The sequence below is a fragment of the Trachinotus anak genome, unplaced genomic scaffold (assembly GCF_046630095.1).
Source record: "Trachinotus anak isolate AG129_WGS33_773 ecotype Australia unplaced genomic scaffold, CSIRO_AGI_Tana_v1 ptg000001l, whole genome shotgun sequence".
NCBI classification, from domain to species: Eukaryota; Metazoa; Chordata; class Actinopteri; order Carangiformes; family Carangidae; genus Trachinotus; species Trachinotus anak.
In genome coordinates this window covers 8,410,747-8,430,678 of record NW_027273852.1, presented here as the reverse complement: position 1 = coordinate 8,430,678, position 19,932 = coordinate 8,410,747, and the positions used below count along the sequence as shown (strand labels likewise).

Sequence of the window (19,932 nt, the reverse complement as noted above, 5' to 3'; positions counted from 1 at the left end):
AGCTCTCAGTCCTACCAAAGTGAATTTATTGAGCTCAAAGTAACATCTAAGGCACTCTGACAATACTAAACAGTTCCCCATATAGAGAAAACACTCATAATCGATCTGATCCTCATCCAGTCCCAAACACAAAGCAATTCACTATATTCCACAGCCACCTAAACACTAGTGCCTGCACCAGAAATTCATATGTTGGCTCCTGCTTCAGTGTAGAGGGAGAGTTTCAGGCACTTGATCAGCAAATAGAGTTAATTGGGTCCATTAATTTTACATTGAAAGTTCCCTCTTTAAAACACCAAAGCACGAAATCTTAAATACCACAGGTAAACACTGCCACAATTAAGAGATTTGGAGGAAAAAAAAAAGAAAATCACTCATGACACTCATGCTGTTAATAAAGCATTGAAATAGAGATGCATTTTTGCTGTAAAGAGGACTTGAGCATTTGAATGATCCTTATTCTCTCTTAGTGTCTGTTTGTATAGCAAATGTTTTCTGGTCTTTAAGAGTCTGATGGCTAAACAATTTTACCTCAGGAAAATAATTGAATGAAATGAAATATATCAACTTCTATCTGAAGACCCTTTTGATCACAGTGCAGAAGCTGATATTCTGTAACACCACCACCCATTCTATCACCACCCCCCAACCACTCTCCCCACCCGGAATAAAATTACATCCAAGTCACTGGACAGTACCAAATAAGAGGTTTCACATTCTTAAAAAAAAAAAAAAAAAGGGACAATGCACATCATTCTCGTGTCTCTTTGGTGCGTAACATTTGGGAACTTTGTGTGTTCGACTTGAACCTCTTGTTCATAATGTACATCATCTACTGTGCTTTTTGTATATTTTTGTTTTAGATTCAAGTATAAGTCTCTGTAGTCTCTGTCTGGTTGTGAAGACTTGGGAGTAGTAAAAACATCTCAAACACAAAAAAGAGGCACTTCTCAACACAGTGCATCTTCATTGCTCCATGAATCTCAGTTCACAGTCTGATGGGCGCATTGTTTCAATGCTTCCTTCCAGCAGTGACACACTGTGTTTCTCCCGAGGTTCAAACTTTCCAGCAGCAACAGTTCAGTTCCTCTATGTATAAAAATAAATTAAAACTCAATGTCATCCATCTAAAAAAAAACTTGCATAAGGACTGTACACAGTATAGTACACCCAAGGTACTAGTATGCCTATGCATACAGAGTAGCTATTTAAGTGGTAGTTTGTGTATTCAGACAAAGGACCAGAGCTGGTAACTGTCTGAGGGGTTGCAGACGGCAAGAGTGGGATGCTCAAGACGGGCGCTCAGACACATTTTCAGTCCTGGGACGTAGAATAACTGGTTCTATATGAAGAGAAGACAAGGCTATTACTTTCCTAAACACAAACAATAACACAGGCATCTGAAATCACATAATAGTGCAAACATGCAAAAAATGCAAAAACAAAACAAACAAACAGCAAAAAGAAAAAAAAAAAAAAAAAACTCACATCCTTCAGTTCCCATTTTTGCTCTGCTCCTACAAATGTGTTCCTGCTTTTATATTGGCAGTCCTCCAGCTTCACAGCCCCCTCAGCCCCGTGCAAACACAGCTCCTTCTGAATGTTGTGTCTAATCTCGTGATGTGTTGAGTACTCAAAATACTACAGCCCAGGAAACAGATTTAAAAAATGCAATCAATCACTGTTATTAAAGCCAATCCTGCATTTTGTCGATCTGTGATAGAAGGTACATTTTCTAACTGACCTGGTTTCCTCCCAGTCCATGACAGGGGTACATGATCAGCTGTTTCCCACCCTCATTGTTCTCTCCAGCATCCAGACATGAGTCTCTGCCCACATTTTTCACCTACAGAGAAAAAGAAGGGAAAGAGAAAGCAGTGAGAGGAAACAAAATGAAAAACTAACATCCAGTGCAAGCTGTTCAAACAACTTTAGTCTCTGGAGTGCTTTCAGTGGTGTCAAATTGGAACTTGCTCACTACCCTCTGGAGATCCTAAGTGGAAACCCACAGTGGCTAGACAGAGCTCTGAGGTTTGGAAAGGGGGGAGCTGGTGGTGGGGTGTGTGTGATCTTACAGAGCCAAAGCGAAGTGGGTTGAGATCAGGCATGAAGACTTCTGGATAAACGTTCTTCAAATACCAGGAGAAACTGTTGCATTGCAGCCGTGCCCGGAGGTCCACGCGTTTGGAGATATCTCCAAACGTCCTCTGTTAAAACAATGACAGGCAGGAGATCAAAGCAATTCCTTTATATTGTTGGCAGGCTGGACACTAACAGGGCTAATTTTGAAAGGTCACTTAGGAAAGGCTGTGAAGCAGTTTGCTGTGAAAAACCACAGCTACTTTTGACATGCTGATAAGGTCCACACAAGTTTTTCTTTGCCATCCACACTAAACTGGAAGAATTATGGAGAGCTCACTGTATGTAGGAAAACACAAGCAAATAAAATCAAGGCTAAGATTCTACAGCCATGTTAGCAGCTGTTAGGCACAGTGGTGCTCCAGGCTAAATGCTAACATCAGCATGCTAACATGCTCACAATACTGATGTTTAGCGGGTACTACTGTACCTTGCTAACTACTGTACCTTCCTACCTAACATTCACTTTGTTCACCATCTTAGTTTAGCATGTTACCATGCTAATATTTGCTAATTAGCACTAAATAAAAAGTTCAGCTGAGGCTGATGGAAATTAGTTTTCCGGGTATTTTATCATAAAGCAAAGTATTGGACAAGTAAAATTTTGACTTGATAGCAGCACAAGAGGAAAAGTAAAGGGATCACCAAGTTTTTACGACCCCATCCTCAGGGGACCATGAATGTCTGCACCAAATTTAATGGCAATCCATCAGATAAATAGTTGTCTAGATATTTCACTAAAATGCAAAAATGTCACCTTCACTGTGGCACAAGAGGAAAGGTCGGGGGGTGACCAAAGTAATTAGGCTTCTTCCTCTGGAAACGATAAATATCTGTGCCAAATTTCATGACAATCCACCCAACAGTTATTGAGATAGTCTGGACTAAAGTGGTGGACCCACCGACCAACTGACATCTCCATCCACAGAGCCAAACCCTGAACTGTCATCCAATTACAGAAAGAAAAACATCACAAAAGAAAAAAAAAAGCAAAAAACAAAGAGACCTAAGCTTAAAAAAAGAATGTTCTACTTCATCACTTTACTTCTCTAAAGTCAGTGACTGTGTTCCAGTGCCCTAATGACTCCTTTCTGAAACAAATTAACTACAGACAAGTGTATTTGATCACTTCCTTTGACAGTGAAGTGTAACTGCACATTTAAAAGGATTTTCATGGCAGCCTCATGCTCTTGAATAATGAGAGCACTTACTATAATGATGAGGATGCTGCTCACACTGATAGCTACTACAGTGGATTCCTTGAAGCTGTTGATGACGGCTTGTCTGTTTGAAGGCAGCGGGAGAGGGCTGACCCGCTTTGTGAGGTATAGGCCTAAGGGAACGGTTTATAGCACCTATGAGACCACATGTTGGGAAGCGCTGAGAGCCAGTGTCATTTACCAGAGCCGACTTCCTTCAGGCCCCTTTTCCTCTGTCGCTCTGAAAGAGCTACTCTTTCTCTCCATTTTGAAGAAGGTGTTTCATTTCTACAGAAAACATGCATTGAGAATTACAATAGTGAGATGCTGTGTCCTCCTGTAATCCAATGCTTTCCTTTGCAGAGTATATTGGGTAAGTCATGATCAGACTTAATGCCGGAGTTAGATTTACTCAAACTTTTCTCAAGAAGGGAGGTTAAAAAACTACTTACATATGACCATGACCATGTAGAAGTAAAAGATAATGCTGCAGAGCAATTTGCTCCTCCGTCATAGTCAGTGGATTTGACAGAACATTTGAAACTATCGCAGGACAGACACCCAGAGTTTCAGAGGCACATTAGAAGCAGTACGTACATCTTTTGCCATCTGTGCCGCTTGCTGATTACGACGGTAGAAGATCTCCTTGTAGTCGTCCATCCACACCTCGGCCAGTCGTACCTGGTTGCGAGCAATTACTTGTGTACCCTTGGGGAAGGTGTGGGGGCTCTTGGTGCGGAAAACATGACCAACAACGGAGCAAGGGATGATCTCCAGCTGTCCTCCGCACTGCCACACCTGCAAGTTAATGGGAGACAGCACAGAACAGATGCATAATGACACGCAGTTAGACACACCTTCTCAGCCGTTTGGATACTACAAAGGTTCAATGGGTAAAAAGGCTCAATATTGCTGCGCATCCACCATGACAGCTTAGTGATGTCTTACCCTAAATGACATTTCAATATTCTCCCCACCCCAGATTTCCATTTCTTCATCATAGCTTCCAATATGGTAAAAATATTCTTTTGAGATGGAGAAGAGTCCACCAGCAAATGTGGGAGTCCTGTGGAGAAATTTCATCAAAGGTTTTTCATTATTTCCAACAAGAAACAAAAGTTATATAAGTTAATATTCTACAATAATTTGCACCATTTTCACTTACTTGATAGGGTATGTTTCGTCCTTCCTCCTTTGTCTCTCATGATCTGGGAGACTCTCCCAGCCAAAAGCCAGGCTCCAGTCGAAGTTGCCTCGGTTGTGGTTCTGGCCATACGGGGATGGTTTCATAAACTCAAAGGTATTGAGATCAATAGTGGTTATATCAGGACTGACTACTGCAGTGTAGTTCTCTGCTATCCTTGCCAACAGAGGCTCCAGCCATCCATGGAAGCATTCACCTGTTAAAACACACACGTAGGACATTGCTTCACATCTTCTTTCTTAACAATAACCAAAGAAATGACTAATTATAGAATGTAAATCCATGGCAGCCCTGCCTAGGCTCTCAAGAAGAGCAAACAATGTTTTGTTGACTGTGGTTGTGTAAGTAAGGGTGTGGCTAACACACAACTGGTTTTAATGTGTGAGTAACGTCAGTGGTGTAGACTAACAGTGGGCATCCAGGAAGGTGAGCGTGTCACCGGTGGCCACGGAAGCACCCAGCAGCCGAGCAGTGATGAGTCCTTTCCTTTCCCGCTGTCGGACAACTCGCACAATGCTTAGCTTCTTCAAGTACTCATCCAGCTCGTCCTTCAACACATCTGGAAGTATACGATATCCATTAGACTAGGAGGTAAGCTAGAGGGTGACCATTGTGAAGAAATAATATGAATCAGTGTTGTATATTCAAAGTTCACAGCCTGAAAGGTAAGACTCAAAACAGATGGAAAAACACATTTTTTCCCCCACCTACACTGGACCTGTTTACAAGAGTTAACTCTGACTCGCTTCTTAACTCTGCTGCTAATTCCTCTTAGGAAAGTATTCACTAGCAGCCTCTCACTTCCCGTTGTAACCCACTTCATGGGCCACAGAAGGAGCAGGGAGCTGCTCTCTGCACGTTTCGTGGCACACCAAAGAGCTGCCCACCCAACATGCAGCATGAAATTGAACCCGAGAAAGAGCGGGGCGGTTCTGAAAGGCCCTATTGAGTTTTACCATCCACGCTGGCGTCGTCCACCAGGATGATCTCCTTGAGGAGAATGGCAGGGGAGGTGTGGAGGACACTGTATACTGTCCTTAGCAGAGTGCTCCAAGCCTCATTGTGAAACACAATTATCACACTGGTGGTCGGCAAGGGGGGGCATCTCTTGAAGGTTTGCTCAATACATCTGCAGCAAGAAAGAAATAGAGCACAAAGATCTGACTGTCCAGTATAGCTCCTGAGTGGCACAATAGTCTAGTTATTACATCTGCAGACTCTCCCCTGTGGGGTGTCCATTTCAAATGTGACACCGCATGTGTGGCAGCCTTTGCAGTACCTGCCATATCAGAGTGAGAGAGACTTTGTAACTCAGCCCTAATAAGATATCCAGTACATGGTCAAGCTTCATGTCGGTGTCATGTACTGACTATGTACTGGCATGTACGTGGACTTACATGTACTTGGATGTACTGTAATTAGCCAAACATAACTGTACTTCTTCCTGAACTGGCCACAGTAACTGGGCAGGCATGCTGAAACAAAGTCCCAGTCAGAACAATCATCTCTGTGGTTTCTGCCTGAGATTTTCCCCGGTGGCGAAAAGCAAATATGATGAATTTGTTTGGGTTAGACTGTCAGTTTTGCATTACCCCATCTATAATACAGTAATCCGTGTGGGTGTTTTTCAGTGTGTGACTTTAAGTTGTATTCTGGGCCAAAACATGAATCTAGTAATAGCAAAAGGTTGAGTACCTCTTTTACAGCACCAAAACTACATTGACACCCACTAGATGGTGCAATTAGATGATTTTAATTTTTTTTTAACTTATTTGGAAAATGAATTGAACATTATTTGGTCAACTATGTACACTGACATCATGACAGTATTGTTCTTTTGTGCACTTATTTGGTGAAAGTTTTCATGAATTATTTTGTACAGGTTTAACAAAAGCATCAAGATTATATACGCTGACATACTCTGGTGGTCTTGTGTCTGCGCCCAGGTCTCTGCTCAGGGAGATGCGGTCACTGGCGTACAAGTTAAAGCAGTGTTTCTCTTCACCCCTCTCCTTCTCCTTCTGTTCTTCAGGGCTCAGTGAGTCTGTATGGAACGGTTTCCCAGCAGCTCCAGGAGCAAGAGGACTCTGAGGCGGCCGCTCCAGAGCTGGCCTGAGCTCAGCGGCAGTGTAGTGACCTGGTAGACAGGACGTGCTGTCTGCTTTGTCCTGCTGACGAACAGGGGCTCTGATCTGCATCTTTGGCATTGCATCCCTGAAGTTATTAACAGCTCCCATCACCATGCCCAGCATGGTATCCCGCTTCACTGCCATCTCCTTCAGCCAGGGGTCCTCCTGTTGGCTTTGGCTCCCCACTTCCCATTGTATGAGGAACACAAATGTGACAAAGACAAGGGCCACTATCACCAGCTTAAGCGGGTGCAATCGCCTTCGGAGCACTCTGCGGAGAGCTGTCATTCTTCTTGAATGGAGAGCAGGCTGACCTCTGACTCAAATTCAGCTGCAATGGATGAATATATTCAGGTGGTTAATGATCATTAGCAATCAGTCTTAATGTAATATCAAATGTAAGATTTGGGTGTCAGGAAGAAGTAGTGCTACACTTCTTGTCTTGTCACTACATGAACATCTTACACTCAAAGCAACTTTAAAAGTGTTGGTCTTTCAAATAGAAAAAATCCGTGTGGAGCAGCTCCCGGCGAAAGTTCCCTAGTCTGCTTTTATCTACAAATCACATATTTTAAATCTGCTCATGAAATCAGCAAACAAGCCCTGCTCTACATTCCTTCAGAGAAAGAGACCACGTACCATGAGTCGCTGAACAACAGCTTCAATTTGGAAAAGCCCTTTAAATTGTTCTCATACAATCCAACGCATGGCATCCTGCTTTGACCGGAGATCCTCTGTTTGTTGCTTGGACTCCAAACGAACTTTCCGCGGAGACACACACACACACACACACACACACAAAAAAAGATTTTCTGCTCTGTTTTGTGAACCTCACTGAACTTCCGTCTCGTTGGATCAAGGTGCGCTGCGCTCAGGTAGAAGGAGGAGACGTGCCGGCGCGCTTGCGCAGAGACGACTTCTGCGTGTCAAGATCCATACCTGGAACAGAAGTATCACAAGAGAGGAGCCTGAGGAACGAGTTTGACGATGGGAGCGTTTGTCTTAACAGTGATAACATTAAAAAAAAAAAAATAGAAATAGAAATAATAATTTGCCTAAATAATCAAACATTTATCTTGATAAACAGCCTTGAAGTGTTCCGCAGTCACCTCTCGACGGACTTCCTCAGATCCAATAACAGTGTCATTAATAGGATTGGTTCAGCTGGTCATTCACTGGGACAGTTGCTGGGCTACAGATACCGAAGGCACGCACCATACCCAGCGCACAGCCCACCAGGCTCTCTGAGAAAACACCCCGATTTCACATAGAAACTTTAAAAAAAAAAAAAAAAAAGACGCACATGTTGTGGAAAAAGTTAAGCGTCTTTTCGCTTTGGAAGCGGATGTGCGCGCTTTATTAAATCACGTCCGAGCTTTCGGTGGTGCAAAAAAAAAAAAAAAAAAAAAAAAAAGTTGTGAACAGTGACACTCACCAGCGGACTCTGTAGTTTGTCTAATCCTTTAATTTCCCGGGTTTCTCACAGCGGATGGTCTCAATGAGGAGTTGGATGCTTGAGGGAGGAACAACGCGGATTCCAGCCGCAGGGAGCCTGCTCTGGTGCCCAGTTTGAAGCCTTTCTGCCTTTGACTTGCACAGTGAGTCCATCTGTAGTGACTGTGTTCCCCGGCACTTCCTATCCACGGCAGGCATCCAGTTTATTATGTCCATTAAAATGTTCGCCGTGTCCTATTTTTTTCCAGTCACGCTTGGAAATGTTAGTCTCTGTGGATACTAATGATGTAAACTGTCTTCATCGCAACAATTGAAAGAGAAATAAATTCAGGCCACCATCACATTTCTAAATAACTTTATTTTGAACATAGGCTCATAAGTATATATATATATATATATATATATATATATATATATATATATATATATATATATATATATATATATATATATATATATATATATATATATATATATATAAAACGTACACAATTATTCACATCCTAATATTCATCACAAAATATCACATTTAAATATTGATTTTCATACGAATTGAAGGGAATAATGAGAAAATATATTGAAAATATAGCATGAAAAATTAATATATCATGTATAAGATTAGAAATAGGTTCTCTAACAGATTGATAGATTTCAACTTTGATAAATAAAGCTCATATGTTCTTTCGTTCAGACAACACCCTTCTGCAACAGCCAGATGTTCTTTGTGAGGAAAGAAAAACCTGTATGTGCCTGAACCCTCATTCACTGTTTTCCCTCAGGATTGTCAGCACACAGCTATTCATATATATACTAAAAAAAACATCACATGGTGTTTAATAAAGAAAGAAATAATACTAATAACTGCAAATTTGAAAAAAAATGACAGTAAAAACCAAATAATAACATTGGATTCAGTCCAAGTTAACTCATTTTCATCACAGAAACCTTAACATAAGCAGTGTCTCACACACACACACACACACAGGACCAATACTACGATCTCAAGGCAGCACGAGCTTTGTCCAGGATGTCCTTTCTTATTCTCGGGTAATTTGGATAAGCAGCCAGAACCTGTGGATGAAAGCAAACATGATTCATGGGATAAAAATAGTCTGAAGCTTCAACTGTAAACATCCACTGATGTCTTACCTTATGACACACATCTATGGCATCAACATGCCTCTTTGCTTTCAAGTAGTTGAATGCAAGTTTGTATCCTGAAACAAAAACAGACATTACATGTCAGAGATTCTCTTAATCCCCTTTGACCTTATAAAAAGAACTGGACACGTGATTTCAGTTGACTTACCAATAGTTGGGTTAGTTCGATTTCCATATTTCCAAGCCAGTTCATATTTGACTGTTGCATCACAGAATGCCTGCTCTTTTTCCAATATGTAGCCCAGATATTCATGAGCTTTACAGCATGACTGTGGAAAAAAAGTGCAATTATTATCACAAAGTTTTTAAATAAAAGACGGCCTCTGCATTGTATCATAAAAAAACCCTTCCCAAATCTAAATAAGGGGAAAAGATTTTTTTGTGAATTAAATTGCCTTAAATTGCTGTAACTCACATCATATTTAAGCAGTGACAATATTTTCAGTACTGACCTTGTTATGATTGAGGCATCTCTCCAAGAGGTCCCTGGCCATGTCATTCTTCCCCGAATGGATGTAGATGTCTGCCAAGAGCAGCCAGCTCTTCTCAAACTCATCGGCGTCAACAATGCTCCAGTTCATTTTAGCTATGCGTTTGAGCTGGTTTCTGGCTCGGGGAGTTTGTTTTAGCATCATATAAGCTGTTGCCATAGCCAACAGTGCTGGGACGTGGTCCTTCTGAACTCAACCAAAGAATTCTGGTTAGACATGATGAATCTGGCGACACCTCTCGCCACTGTCCCACTGGCATTTGTTTACACCAAAACCAAACTGACATAACTTCAGAACGTAAAGTTATATAATAAATTTATATGTTTTTAACATGAAAAGTTCAGAGAACTGAACCACACAATCCATTAAATTCAGCCTGACAGTGCAATATGCAGTTTATTACCAAATGAAATGACTGACAGTAAGAGGGAGTCTGAAATAATACACGACTCCTGGTGTGGGTATATTTACACAAGAAAGTGATGTAAATCATACGCACCATCTGGAGTTTACTTACCTCATTGTTTGCAATCTCTGTGAAAATACTGAGGGCTTTCTCTACATTGGCCTTCTGTTTAGTTGCCAGAAAGCAGTAGTTCTCCAGGATGCGGAGCTGTATGTGTCCCCCTGATGTCTGAGGCTTTAACTCCTTCAGCAGCTTTTCAGCTGTTCTCACAGCGAGTTGCTCTGACTCCTGCTTCTCTGTGGAGTTTCTGATGGGGGACAGATGAATACGTGAAGTAAGTCTGTGGGTTTAAAACACATGAATATACAGTATATACTGTATAGAGTCTATTCTTTCACTTGTAAGTTCCTACTGCCACCACTACTCACCCAATTTCACCATCTAAATTCTCAAATACTTCTCCTCCCATGGTCTCATTGTCAGGGTTTAGGTAGATTTCAATCATGTTATACACAGCGTTTTGACCCCAATCATTGTCTTTCCGTGCTTTATTGAAGTGCCGCAGAGCATCATTAGGTTCTCCTGTATACCTGAGAAGCAAGCACAAGTGTAATCGCACAATGCACTAAACTTGGAAAAGATGTCGCCATAATCCTGAGGAAATACTTTTTCAAACTTACCAAAGATAAAGTCCTTTGCAGTAGTTAAATCCAGGGTCAAACTTAGTCCTGGGAGAATGTTTTTCTGCCATATCAAGAAATCTGGGGACTTCTTCCAACTTGCCAGCCCTCCTCAACAAGTCAATAAGACGTGACAGAGTTGGGTAGTTGTCTGAAATAACAATAATCACTTTACATTTATATTCAGCACTAAAATTCAGCACTAAAAAAAGAAAGAAATGAAATGTTGCTCTGTTGCACCTGGTTTGCGCTCCAGGAGTTGTTGAAAGTGGAAAACTGCCTTTTCATAGTCCTGCTTCCTAAACATAATGTCAGCCATCATCTGAGGACAAACATATGGAAGAAATTAGTTTATATATTTGTTCCAAAGAAAAGGTTATGGTCACAATTGTGGTGGCAGACAGACAGAACAAACCAGAGTTGCGTCTTCATTAAACTGGTCATTCTTCAGAATGACGCTGCATTGCTCCTGGCAGGCATCACTCTCATCCAGAGTGAGGTACAACCGAGCCAACTCCAGCATCACCTGGGAACAGAGAGTGCATTCAATTAAATGAAGTTGATGTGACAAGATTATTTGTGGAATAATGTCGGGCAGATTAAGCAGGCCTTTTGCTTAAATCACAACTATGATCACAATTTTTTTTTTTTTTTTTTTTTAAAAGGACGCAATGCTAAAAGATGCCAGAGCTTGTTAACCACAGCTGCAGTGACTACACAGAAGGTTTTTGATTCAGCTGCACTGACCTTGCGATCAGTCTCACAATACACAAGAGCTTCTTTGTAGAATTTGACTGCTCTCTCATAGCCCCTCTGACTTGTGTAGTGTTTAGCGATCTCAGCGCAGATCTCTGCAGCGAGCTGCTTCTGCATGGGGATAGCGTCAGGCTGCTCCAACTGCACCCGCTTCAGCACTTTGGCCTGCACATCCCGGGCCTTGCAACAGCAAATAGATAACCTTAGAATAATCATCATCATCTCTGTATGTACAAACAAGTAAAAGATTATTGCAATTCCAAAAAGTTTGCATGATTTTAGGTCACTCTGTGTATCTTTTGAGGCAGACTGATAAGTAATGCTCGGAAATAATCATGCAAAAATGAAAATAAAAAAGATGAGAAAGATAACTGGAACCACTTACTCTCTGTAGGGAAAGTAAAGCTTCCTCATTTTTGTCAACCTTATTCTGGATCTTTGCCAACAGGACCAGATAACGGCAGTCGTCTGAGAGTGCTGGTAGTTCATTCACTGGATAACCCCCAAGAAAAAAGTGAAGTTAGAAAAACCACAGTACAAAAGACAATTAAAAATAATCAGGAAACACTTTTTCTAAAACACAGCGGAGAGATGTTTTGAGTTGCTTTACAAATTCAAAGCAGTTTGGCTTTTACATAAACAATATTTGCTAATGTTTTTTTTCATTTTTGCATCAAGTTGTTTACTGTGACGCATTATTTGCATCATCACATCTGTGTGCAAACTATCCTCATGACTAGCAACTCTTGCCCTTTGTTATTGTGGCGTTTGACGTCAGGGGCTCACTGTATGCGTGTGTGTGTAACTATTGTGACATCTAAAGTACCTGGTTCATGAGCCAGGGCTTCATGCAGGACTCTCTCACAGAGCTCATACTGCTTCATCTTCATCAGCAGCTCAGCCAGGTCATAGCGTAGGAAGTTCTGTTGCTCAGTTTTCAGGGCAGCTTCATAGTAATTTTTTGCCTGTGGAACAGCAGCTTTGTGTCAACACTAATTTGTCTGTGCGTGAACTTTGTTTATCTTTCAAGGAGTGTACAAACTAACCTTGGCGTAGTTATGCGTCTTGACCAGGGCTTTTCCAATCTTGCTGGCTAAAGCACCATCTTTGGGGTTTTTCTTCAGAGCATGCTCATAAACCTCAATGGCTTTCTCTGGCTGAGGATAAACACATGTGACAAGAAGCCATATCAAAATTCACTGTTAGTTTTAGGTTTTTATAAATATTATTCAGGAAATCTGACAACAAAAATGTTGTGAACGTTTGCTAAACATCTAAAAGGCCGTTGCATGCTTAAAATTAAGAACTGTTGATGCCCTCTTACTCACAACCACAGTATGCGTTAACATGACTGATCTTAGGAGGCAGAGGCTTGGGTTGCTATCCATAAAATCATGCAGGCTTTGACTTAATGATTAATCTGAGACCAATGCTACAATCAACAGTATGTCACAACTGTGGTCTAACAGTAATTCCCCTTCCAAGTATTGGGATGAATATATGATCATTTGCTATATTAATTTAAAATATTCATTCATATTATCTATTGATTGACATTGTGTGTTGTGCATTAATGTGAATATTGTTGTTTTTTTTACTTATTTAATCCATATCACCTAATTGATGCATATAGTTTCTCTTTTATCTAATGGTGAACATATTGTGTGGTAACCAATAACCCTGTTTCCTCCTTTATCTAGCCTACATAAAATACTGTGTCACAATCTCTCACTGTGGGGTGTTATTTCTGCTCAGCTTCTGTTCACAGGGGGTGAGCTGTTAATGATCCCCTGTGAGCTACCATGCAGTGGGTGATTTTTCAGATGAATCTAGTCCTAAATATAGCTGTTTTAGCTTCTTGCTTTTGCAGGATTTTAACAGTTTGCTCTTTCTAAGCATATTATTTTCAAGAATATTCAACTTTTTCTTTCATATTTGAAATATCAACTTGAAAACTCATCTACAAATTTCTAGGTTTTCCATGAAAACTGACAGTAGGGCCAAAAACATAATATAAATACATTTTAATTCTGCAGAGAAGGTAGTAGATTTATTATTGTCTAATATTATTTAATGTCCTCTATCCAACAACATTATGTACAGAAATCAGAACACTAAGGGTCCATTGCATGAATAGCAAAAGCAGCAATTTGTAATCATAATGAATCTCAGAAAAGCAGTGATGACATCATATGGTGGCTAAAGATTTGCATAACTCAATTTATAATCTAGTTTTTCAATGCGCCTTTGAGTTCTGCTATTTTGGAAAAGTTATAAATGACATGGCCAAAATAAAAATGTTATTAAACAAACAGCCACAAGAATTTGGTTATTAGAAGCAGGTAGCACCTTTAAAGCCATTCTAAGTTGTCATGGGATACAGAAAATATCCCATAAGACACTGATGAATCACATCTCCCACTTACTTCTTGAATGTTCATGTAGGCATCACCTAGTAAGAGATATGTATGAGGGCTGGGCAGCTTCTCCACCATTTCTCTGGAGAAAAGAGAAAGATACTGCATCACATATGGTGTACTTCATTATGCAGACATACTGTATGTCCCTGCTGGTCTGAGGTTCAGTCATGCTTTACCAAGTCTCAGCTGTCAAAACAAGCAGCATCAGAAACTAAGAGAAGATTGAAGGCAGTAAAGTCTTCTTTACTGCATGAATGGCTTCAGTTAGAACTGTTTTAAGTTTGTGGTTTTAATCCTACTACAGACTGCGTATCCTAGAGTCATGTATTCAGTGAAGTTTCAGCCATTACTGTTAAGATAAACATTTACAATACATTAGGTTTCAAATGTGGTATATGTTTTCATGTGTTCAGCTACTATCTTACATCAAGATTACTTTTAGATTCCACTGTCCTTTTTTGTTCATTTGGATCCAGATTTGCTGCTCACCTGTAACAACTCGCATACAGACGTTTCTCTTTTCTGTGGTTCAAATATATGTCTGCCATTTTCTCCTTGGCTTGGATGTAGTAGGGCTGCTCTGGGGTGATGTTTCTAAGCATACTCAGTGCCAGCTCGGTGTCACCACGCAGCAGAGCCAGGTCTGCATTGGCAATAGTGACACGTAGCTCCTCAGGGGTGCCTGAGAACTCATTGATGGCATCTTGCATCACCTTTGCTGCTTCATGCTGAAATATAAAATCAATTCACAAGCTAATTATGTACTCTTTTTTTTCAAGGCCAGACATAAGTAGAATTCCAAAAGTATGGTATCGTGTACTAGCCTTCTAAAGTCAAAACTCACTACTTCACCTGTTCGCCATTGAGCCACAGGGCCTCAGCTAACTCCAAGAAGACAGAGACACAGTCAGCCGGGCTCAGCTCAATCTTCTTGGTCTTGGACTTGGATGAGGATCCAGCTCTGCGGACACCAGGAAGACTCATGGCCATCTGCAATGTCTGAATAGCCTCTGTCAGTTCACCCATTTTCTTCTTAGTCTGAGCCTTGATCAGGTGGTACAAAGGATGTTCTCGAATCTGGAATGGGAAAGAAGTCATGATCCATTTGGACATGCAATCCCTGCACGATGTAGATATTGTCAAAGTCTTGATTCAGGCAAGAAATAACATTCAACACAGAAATAATTTTTATTAGCCTGACTGTCACTAACACTTATGTTGATTCTGTTTTAACCTGACTTATGCTCAGACCACTTCTGCTTTTAATGAGCCCAAACCTGACTCTGTAACCCAAACACTTTTGAACTGTTGACATTTAATAATAAATATTATGTATTGATACTCATATATTGTCACTGCTGACAATATCTTCCAAGTTCCCCTCTGTGGACACAAAGCATATTGACTGTATTCTGATTTATTCTTCTTTTCATCTACATCCTTCATTAATATGTATTGCTGAGGACAAGCTAATGTGCTTCTAACTGTCACAGGTAAAGGCAGTAGAGCTGTAGTGTATTTGCACATTCTGCTGTGGATCAAATGAAAAATCACAGGCACACTCTCTCATAAAGATCTAGCACACACTAATACCATCATCTTGATGGTGACCTTACCTCAAAGTTATGGCTGAGGCAGAGTTCAAGAGACTGGGAAGACAAAGTGAAGTTACCCTGCAGCAGATGGATCTGTGCCATTAGCAGATGAGCATCTGCATGAGAAGGACACTGTTCCAAGCAATGATGCAGACTGCTCTGAGCAGCGTCAGTGTCGCCTGAATGAACACAGAAGCAGTGCAGTTAGGAGCAACTGGAAAACAAAGAAACAAAAACACTGTTACATATTTGGAATGTATTACTCACCAGACTGATATCTGACTTTGCCTAGCAGGAAGATGCCTTGGAGGAGACCTGGCACAATCTTGACAACAGTATCCAATAATGTTGCACAGTGCTGGAGTTGGGGAGCAGGAGGCTGGCCCTGGGCTGGAGGCTAGAACATCAACAGTAAAAGTGTTATTTACTGCAAAGATTCTTAAACATATATCCATTATACTATCTCTAAATGAGTGAATTAAAAAACCCAGTAGAAAAATAAATGCACGGACACCCTGTCATTGATGAGTCATTGATGAGTCTTACCTTAGCAGGACACAGCGCCAGATACTCTTTGACAATCTCCAAAAGGAAGTCAGGGTTGAGCTTCTCAAAGTACTCCACTCCCAGAGGTAGACCCTGCAGTGTGGAGAAGTGTGTGTCCACTGCATCGTTCAGCAGGTTGCTCACCTGTTCCTGAGGCCGGCGCTTTTTCACTGCCAGAACAGCACGCAGGTACAGAAGCTCCTAATAAGGTGGGGGAAAAAAAGAAATTAACTAATACATGGAGAAAAGAAAAATGGTTGGATAAAAGAAAAGAGGTAGAGGAAGATGGCAGAGAAGAAAACTTGACAAGGTGTACAAGATGGATCAAAGAAAAAAGCATAAAAAGCAAAACAAGTCTCAGAGGAAGAATAACTGAGGAGTAACTACTGAAGAACCACTGGAGCAGCTGCTTCTCCTGTAAATTACTCTTATTTAGCGTTTGACATATAGTTTTTTATGAAGTAAAATAAATTATTCTAAACCAGATTAAGCTCTTTCCTCTTTCTTAATACAATAAAAAGATATGTGATGTTGTCTTTTGTCAGCATTTACAACAGACACAAACACATTACCCCTGATTTTCCAATAGATTGCTGAATCTCTGTGAGAAATTCCAACTGTTGTTCTGCATCATCAAGGTGGCCCTCTATCAGCTGGCAACGAATTATGCCTGGTTAAAAGAAATCAAAAAATGTCACATCTTCAGAATAAAACATACGTATGGACCCTCAGTGTTGTGTAGACAACTGATAAATCCTTGTAACATGTTACCAGTCAAAGCAGAAACACTGGTCTCATCCAAAGTCATGGCGGTCTTGTACCATTTCATAGCCTCCCTGATTCTGCCCTGCAGGACCATCTGGTAGCCCATCTCTGTGGCTAAATCGGAGTCCCCTGATGCCATAGAGAAGGCTCTTTCCACCATCTTGAATGTCTGCTCAATCACCTTCTCATTTCGCCCACACTTAAAGGAAACAAAAACATCAAGAGTGATAGAGTCCAAATAAGTCAAGGACATATTTAAAAAGAGACTGCAGAAAACTGCAGCGTTAAGAATTTAGAGAGAATACTTAAAATCATCTTACAACACGAGTGAAGGCTAGAGACATTCTGTAGAAAAGCTCAGGGTTGTGTGGTTCCAGAATATCCAAGTTGCTGATGAGGTTTGCAAGCTGCTTTACTGACTGGCAAGGGACATATAAAACCAGTTTCTGTAAATTGATGACCACTTCTCCACAGCTCAATCACAAATGCCAGTATTTACTATTTTATTTTTGTTCCTGATGAATTGCATCTCTATGAGTGCAAAGTATGAACTTGTAAAAATGAGTGAACTTTACCTCCGTAATGTCTCCATCTCTACATAAGGAATGTAGTGCTAACATCCGTAGTGCCTCCAGGTTATTTTTGTCCATCTGTAAAAGCCTGAAACATGACACAAGGTGCTGTGAATATAATGCATCTCCTTCACTTAATAAGCTTGGATTTGTTTGATTGATGGTAATAGAGTATCTGATATTGCTGCAGTACTGTATTGAGCTTCCAGTCAAATAAAATTAAAACTAAAAGGATATACTGTATGCTGCTTGGACTCCTCTCAGCAAACCTGAAGATACAACTCCTTGGAATTGTGTTAGACTTGTGCACTTTGGCTCAAAGACCTTTTTATGCTGTCTGACACTGGCTAAGGTCCAGAGGGGTGAGCACAAACAATGGCTTAGTCAGTATGCACTGGTTTGAGGCATCACGCTAGTGTTTCATTTGCACTTGAATGCTGAGCCATTTGTAAAGGCGGACTGTGCTTTTTCTTATATGCCTGGTGGTGATTACAAATGTTTTTTGCACTTTCTGATCTCACCCCTTCTTAAGCCTCTATGAGTCTGAGGAAGAGAGCTCTGATAAGCTTGCACTGGGAGAGATGTGACCCCCTAACCACCTCGACAATTACCTGTGTGCTGCGTCTATGGTTTGCTCCCAGTCTTGAAGGCTGAGCAACAGCTTCATCTTCTTGATGAGAGCAGGCAAGAACCCAGGGAAGCTGACAATGACCTGGTTAACCATCTCCAATGCTCCAGAGTAGTTCTGACGATATTCATAATATTGTGCCTAGGACAAACCAAACATCACTTAGGGTCTACCATACGTGTGTGTGTGTGTGTGTGTGTGTGTGTGTGTGAACTGAAAGATATTTCATGTGATGAATGGAAGAGCTAAAGTAAAGAGAAAAAATATGACAAGAGACACATCAAATCAAGCACTAAGTCAATGACTGACACAACAAATACTGTAAGACTATTCAATTTGAATTTGTATTCCCCAGCTCACCTTTCCCATCAGGGCGAAAACATCTGCTTTCTCTTTCAGTCCCTCATCAAAGTATTTTCCAGCCTTCCTGGCGTAGGCGTCTTTACCAGATGTCACATCTATCCAGGCTTTTAGGATGGTCCCCTGAACAACAAATATCAATGCAAGTTTTAAGGATGTCATTTCATGCACTCAAATGCTTTGCACTAAATAATACTGATGCATTTCTCAAACATATAAATAGCTCACCTCTCTAGAGCCGTTGGAGAGTTTGATCATTCTCTCTGTGTACTCCCTTGCCTTATCATTTCGGCCCAACAGCCAAAGAAACATTCCAGCATGGTAAAGGCTCTTGGGAGATGCACTTTTACGATCCTCTTTGACCTTAGCATCAAGTTCTTGTATGACTTCTCTGGCTGTGAATACAATGACACTAAAATATTATCATCAAGCGTGTTCAGTCCTTTAAAAGAGTCTGATCATACAGCTGTGACGTGAATAAAAGGACTACTGTATGCTGGATTACCTGGGTTTGTCTTTTTTTTCTCAGCATAGACAAGCGCCATCAATGTGCAGAGAGATACATCTCGACCATCTCTTATTGTGTCGAACTCTACTGAGGCTTCTTGAATTTTATCTGTAGTAAAATAGCGACACAAGTGCATGTGTGGCAGATGGCAAAGAGATAATTGTCTGACCAGAAAAGGCTAATGCTATTATTTTATTCTTTTCAAGCCTACCTTGCATCAGTTTACCATATGCATGGAAGAAAATGTAGATAGGATCATTGCTGAATTTCCTCTGAGCAGCTGTTGCAGCGTCCACAGCGTGATTGAAATACTTTTCATAGCAATAGTACCTGATCAAAGCCTGTGGAAAAACAGAAAGAATGTACTGCGTCTCCAACACTCTGAAACAGTGACAGTAGGGAAACGCTTTGAGAGATACACTCTCAGTCATATGCTGCAACCAACGTTATATTCAGAACACCAAAGTTAAAAGACGAAACCCTGTGTTTAGCGTTAGCATATGTTAGCTAGTTTATCAGTAGCAAACATCATTCCTCGACAGCTGTTGTTGCTGTGGGACTTTTTGAAAGGTCTTACGAACAGTTATCTCTCATTTGTCGCTAACTACTTCTATGTATCATTTTGTTAAAGTCCCCGACGGGCTAAATTGTAGAATTACTGTAATATTAGTTAAGTCTGACTCAAACAGGGTGCTGTGTGATTAAAATATGTGCGCTTACCAGCGATGTATCTTCATCCTCCATCTTAGCTGAGGCGCTTTGTGCTTAAATAGTAACTATCCTGAAAATAACGACCGGTTTACCCTGTCTGCTTTGCACTTAAGAATGAAAAAAAAACGATATTATTGCAGTTTTCGATGTGTTTTCGCCATCTTGCGCCCACTCTTTTAGCGTTGCCTGGTAACTAAGTAACACCAG

General features: G+C 40.8%; 2 protein-coding genes across 2 annotated transcripts; both read right to left on the bottom strand.

Moving 5' to 3' along the window:
• Window positions 1-3: 3 nt before the first annotated feature.
• galnt3 (UDP-N-acetyl-alpha-D-galactosamine:polypeptide N-acetylgalactosaminyltransferase 3 (GalNAc-T3)) lies at window positions 4-7,520 on the bottom strand. Its single transcript, XM_071473909.1, has 11 exons — window positions 7,311-7,520; window positions 6,463-7,002; window positions 5,499-5,671; window positions 4,952-5,101; window positions 4,504-4,738; window positions 4,287-4,404; window positions 3,936-4,136; window positions 2,076-2,207; window positions 1,745-1,846; window positions 1,489-1,641; window positions 4-1,342 (listed from the first exon to the last, which is right to left on the bottom strand). The coding sequence occupies exons 2-11, from the start codon at window positions 6,957-6,959 to the stop codon at window positions 1,229-1,231; spliced, it is 1,875 nt and encodes a 624-aa protein (XP_071330010.1). The 5' UTR covers window positions 6,960-7,002; window positions 7,311-7,520; the 3' UTR covers window positions 4-1,228.
• Window positions 7,521-8,592: 1,072 nt separating this feature from the next.
• Window positions 8,593-19,932, bottom strand: ttc21b (tetratricopeptide repeat domain 21B). The gene is made up of 29 exons (XM_071473895.1): window positions 19,735-19,932; window positions 19,226-19,355; window positions 19,012-19,122; window positions 18,735-18,901; window positions 18,507-18,629; window positions 18,130-18,287; window positions 17,522-17,606; window positions 17,267-17,365; window positions 16,953-17,145; window positions 16,754-16,851; window positions 16,182-16,382; window positions 15,903-16,032; window positions 15,657-15,814; window positions 14,893-15,117; window positions 14,530-14,768; window positions 14,047-14,119; window positions 12,667-12,777; window positions 12,447-12,585; window positions 12,006-12,112; window positions 11,612-11,800; window positions 11,280-11,390; window positions 11,105-11,186; window positions 10,865-11,015; window positions 10,613-10,774; window positions 10,296-10,491; window positions 9,740-9,964; window positions 9,436-9,556; window positions 9,276-9,343; window positions 8,593-9,197 (listed from the first exon to the last, which is right to left on the bottom strand). Exons 1-29 carry the CDS (start codon window positions 19,756-19,758, stop codon window positions 9,120-9,122), a joined length of 3,954 nt encoding a protein of 1,317 aa, XP_071329996.1. The 5' UTR covers window positions 19,759-19,932; the 3' UTR covers window positions 8,593-9,119.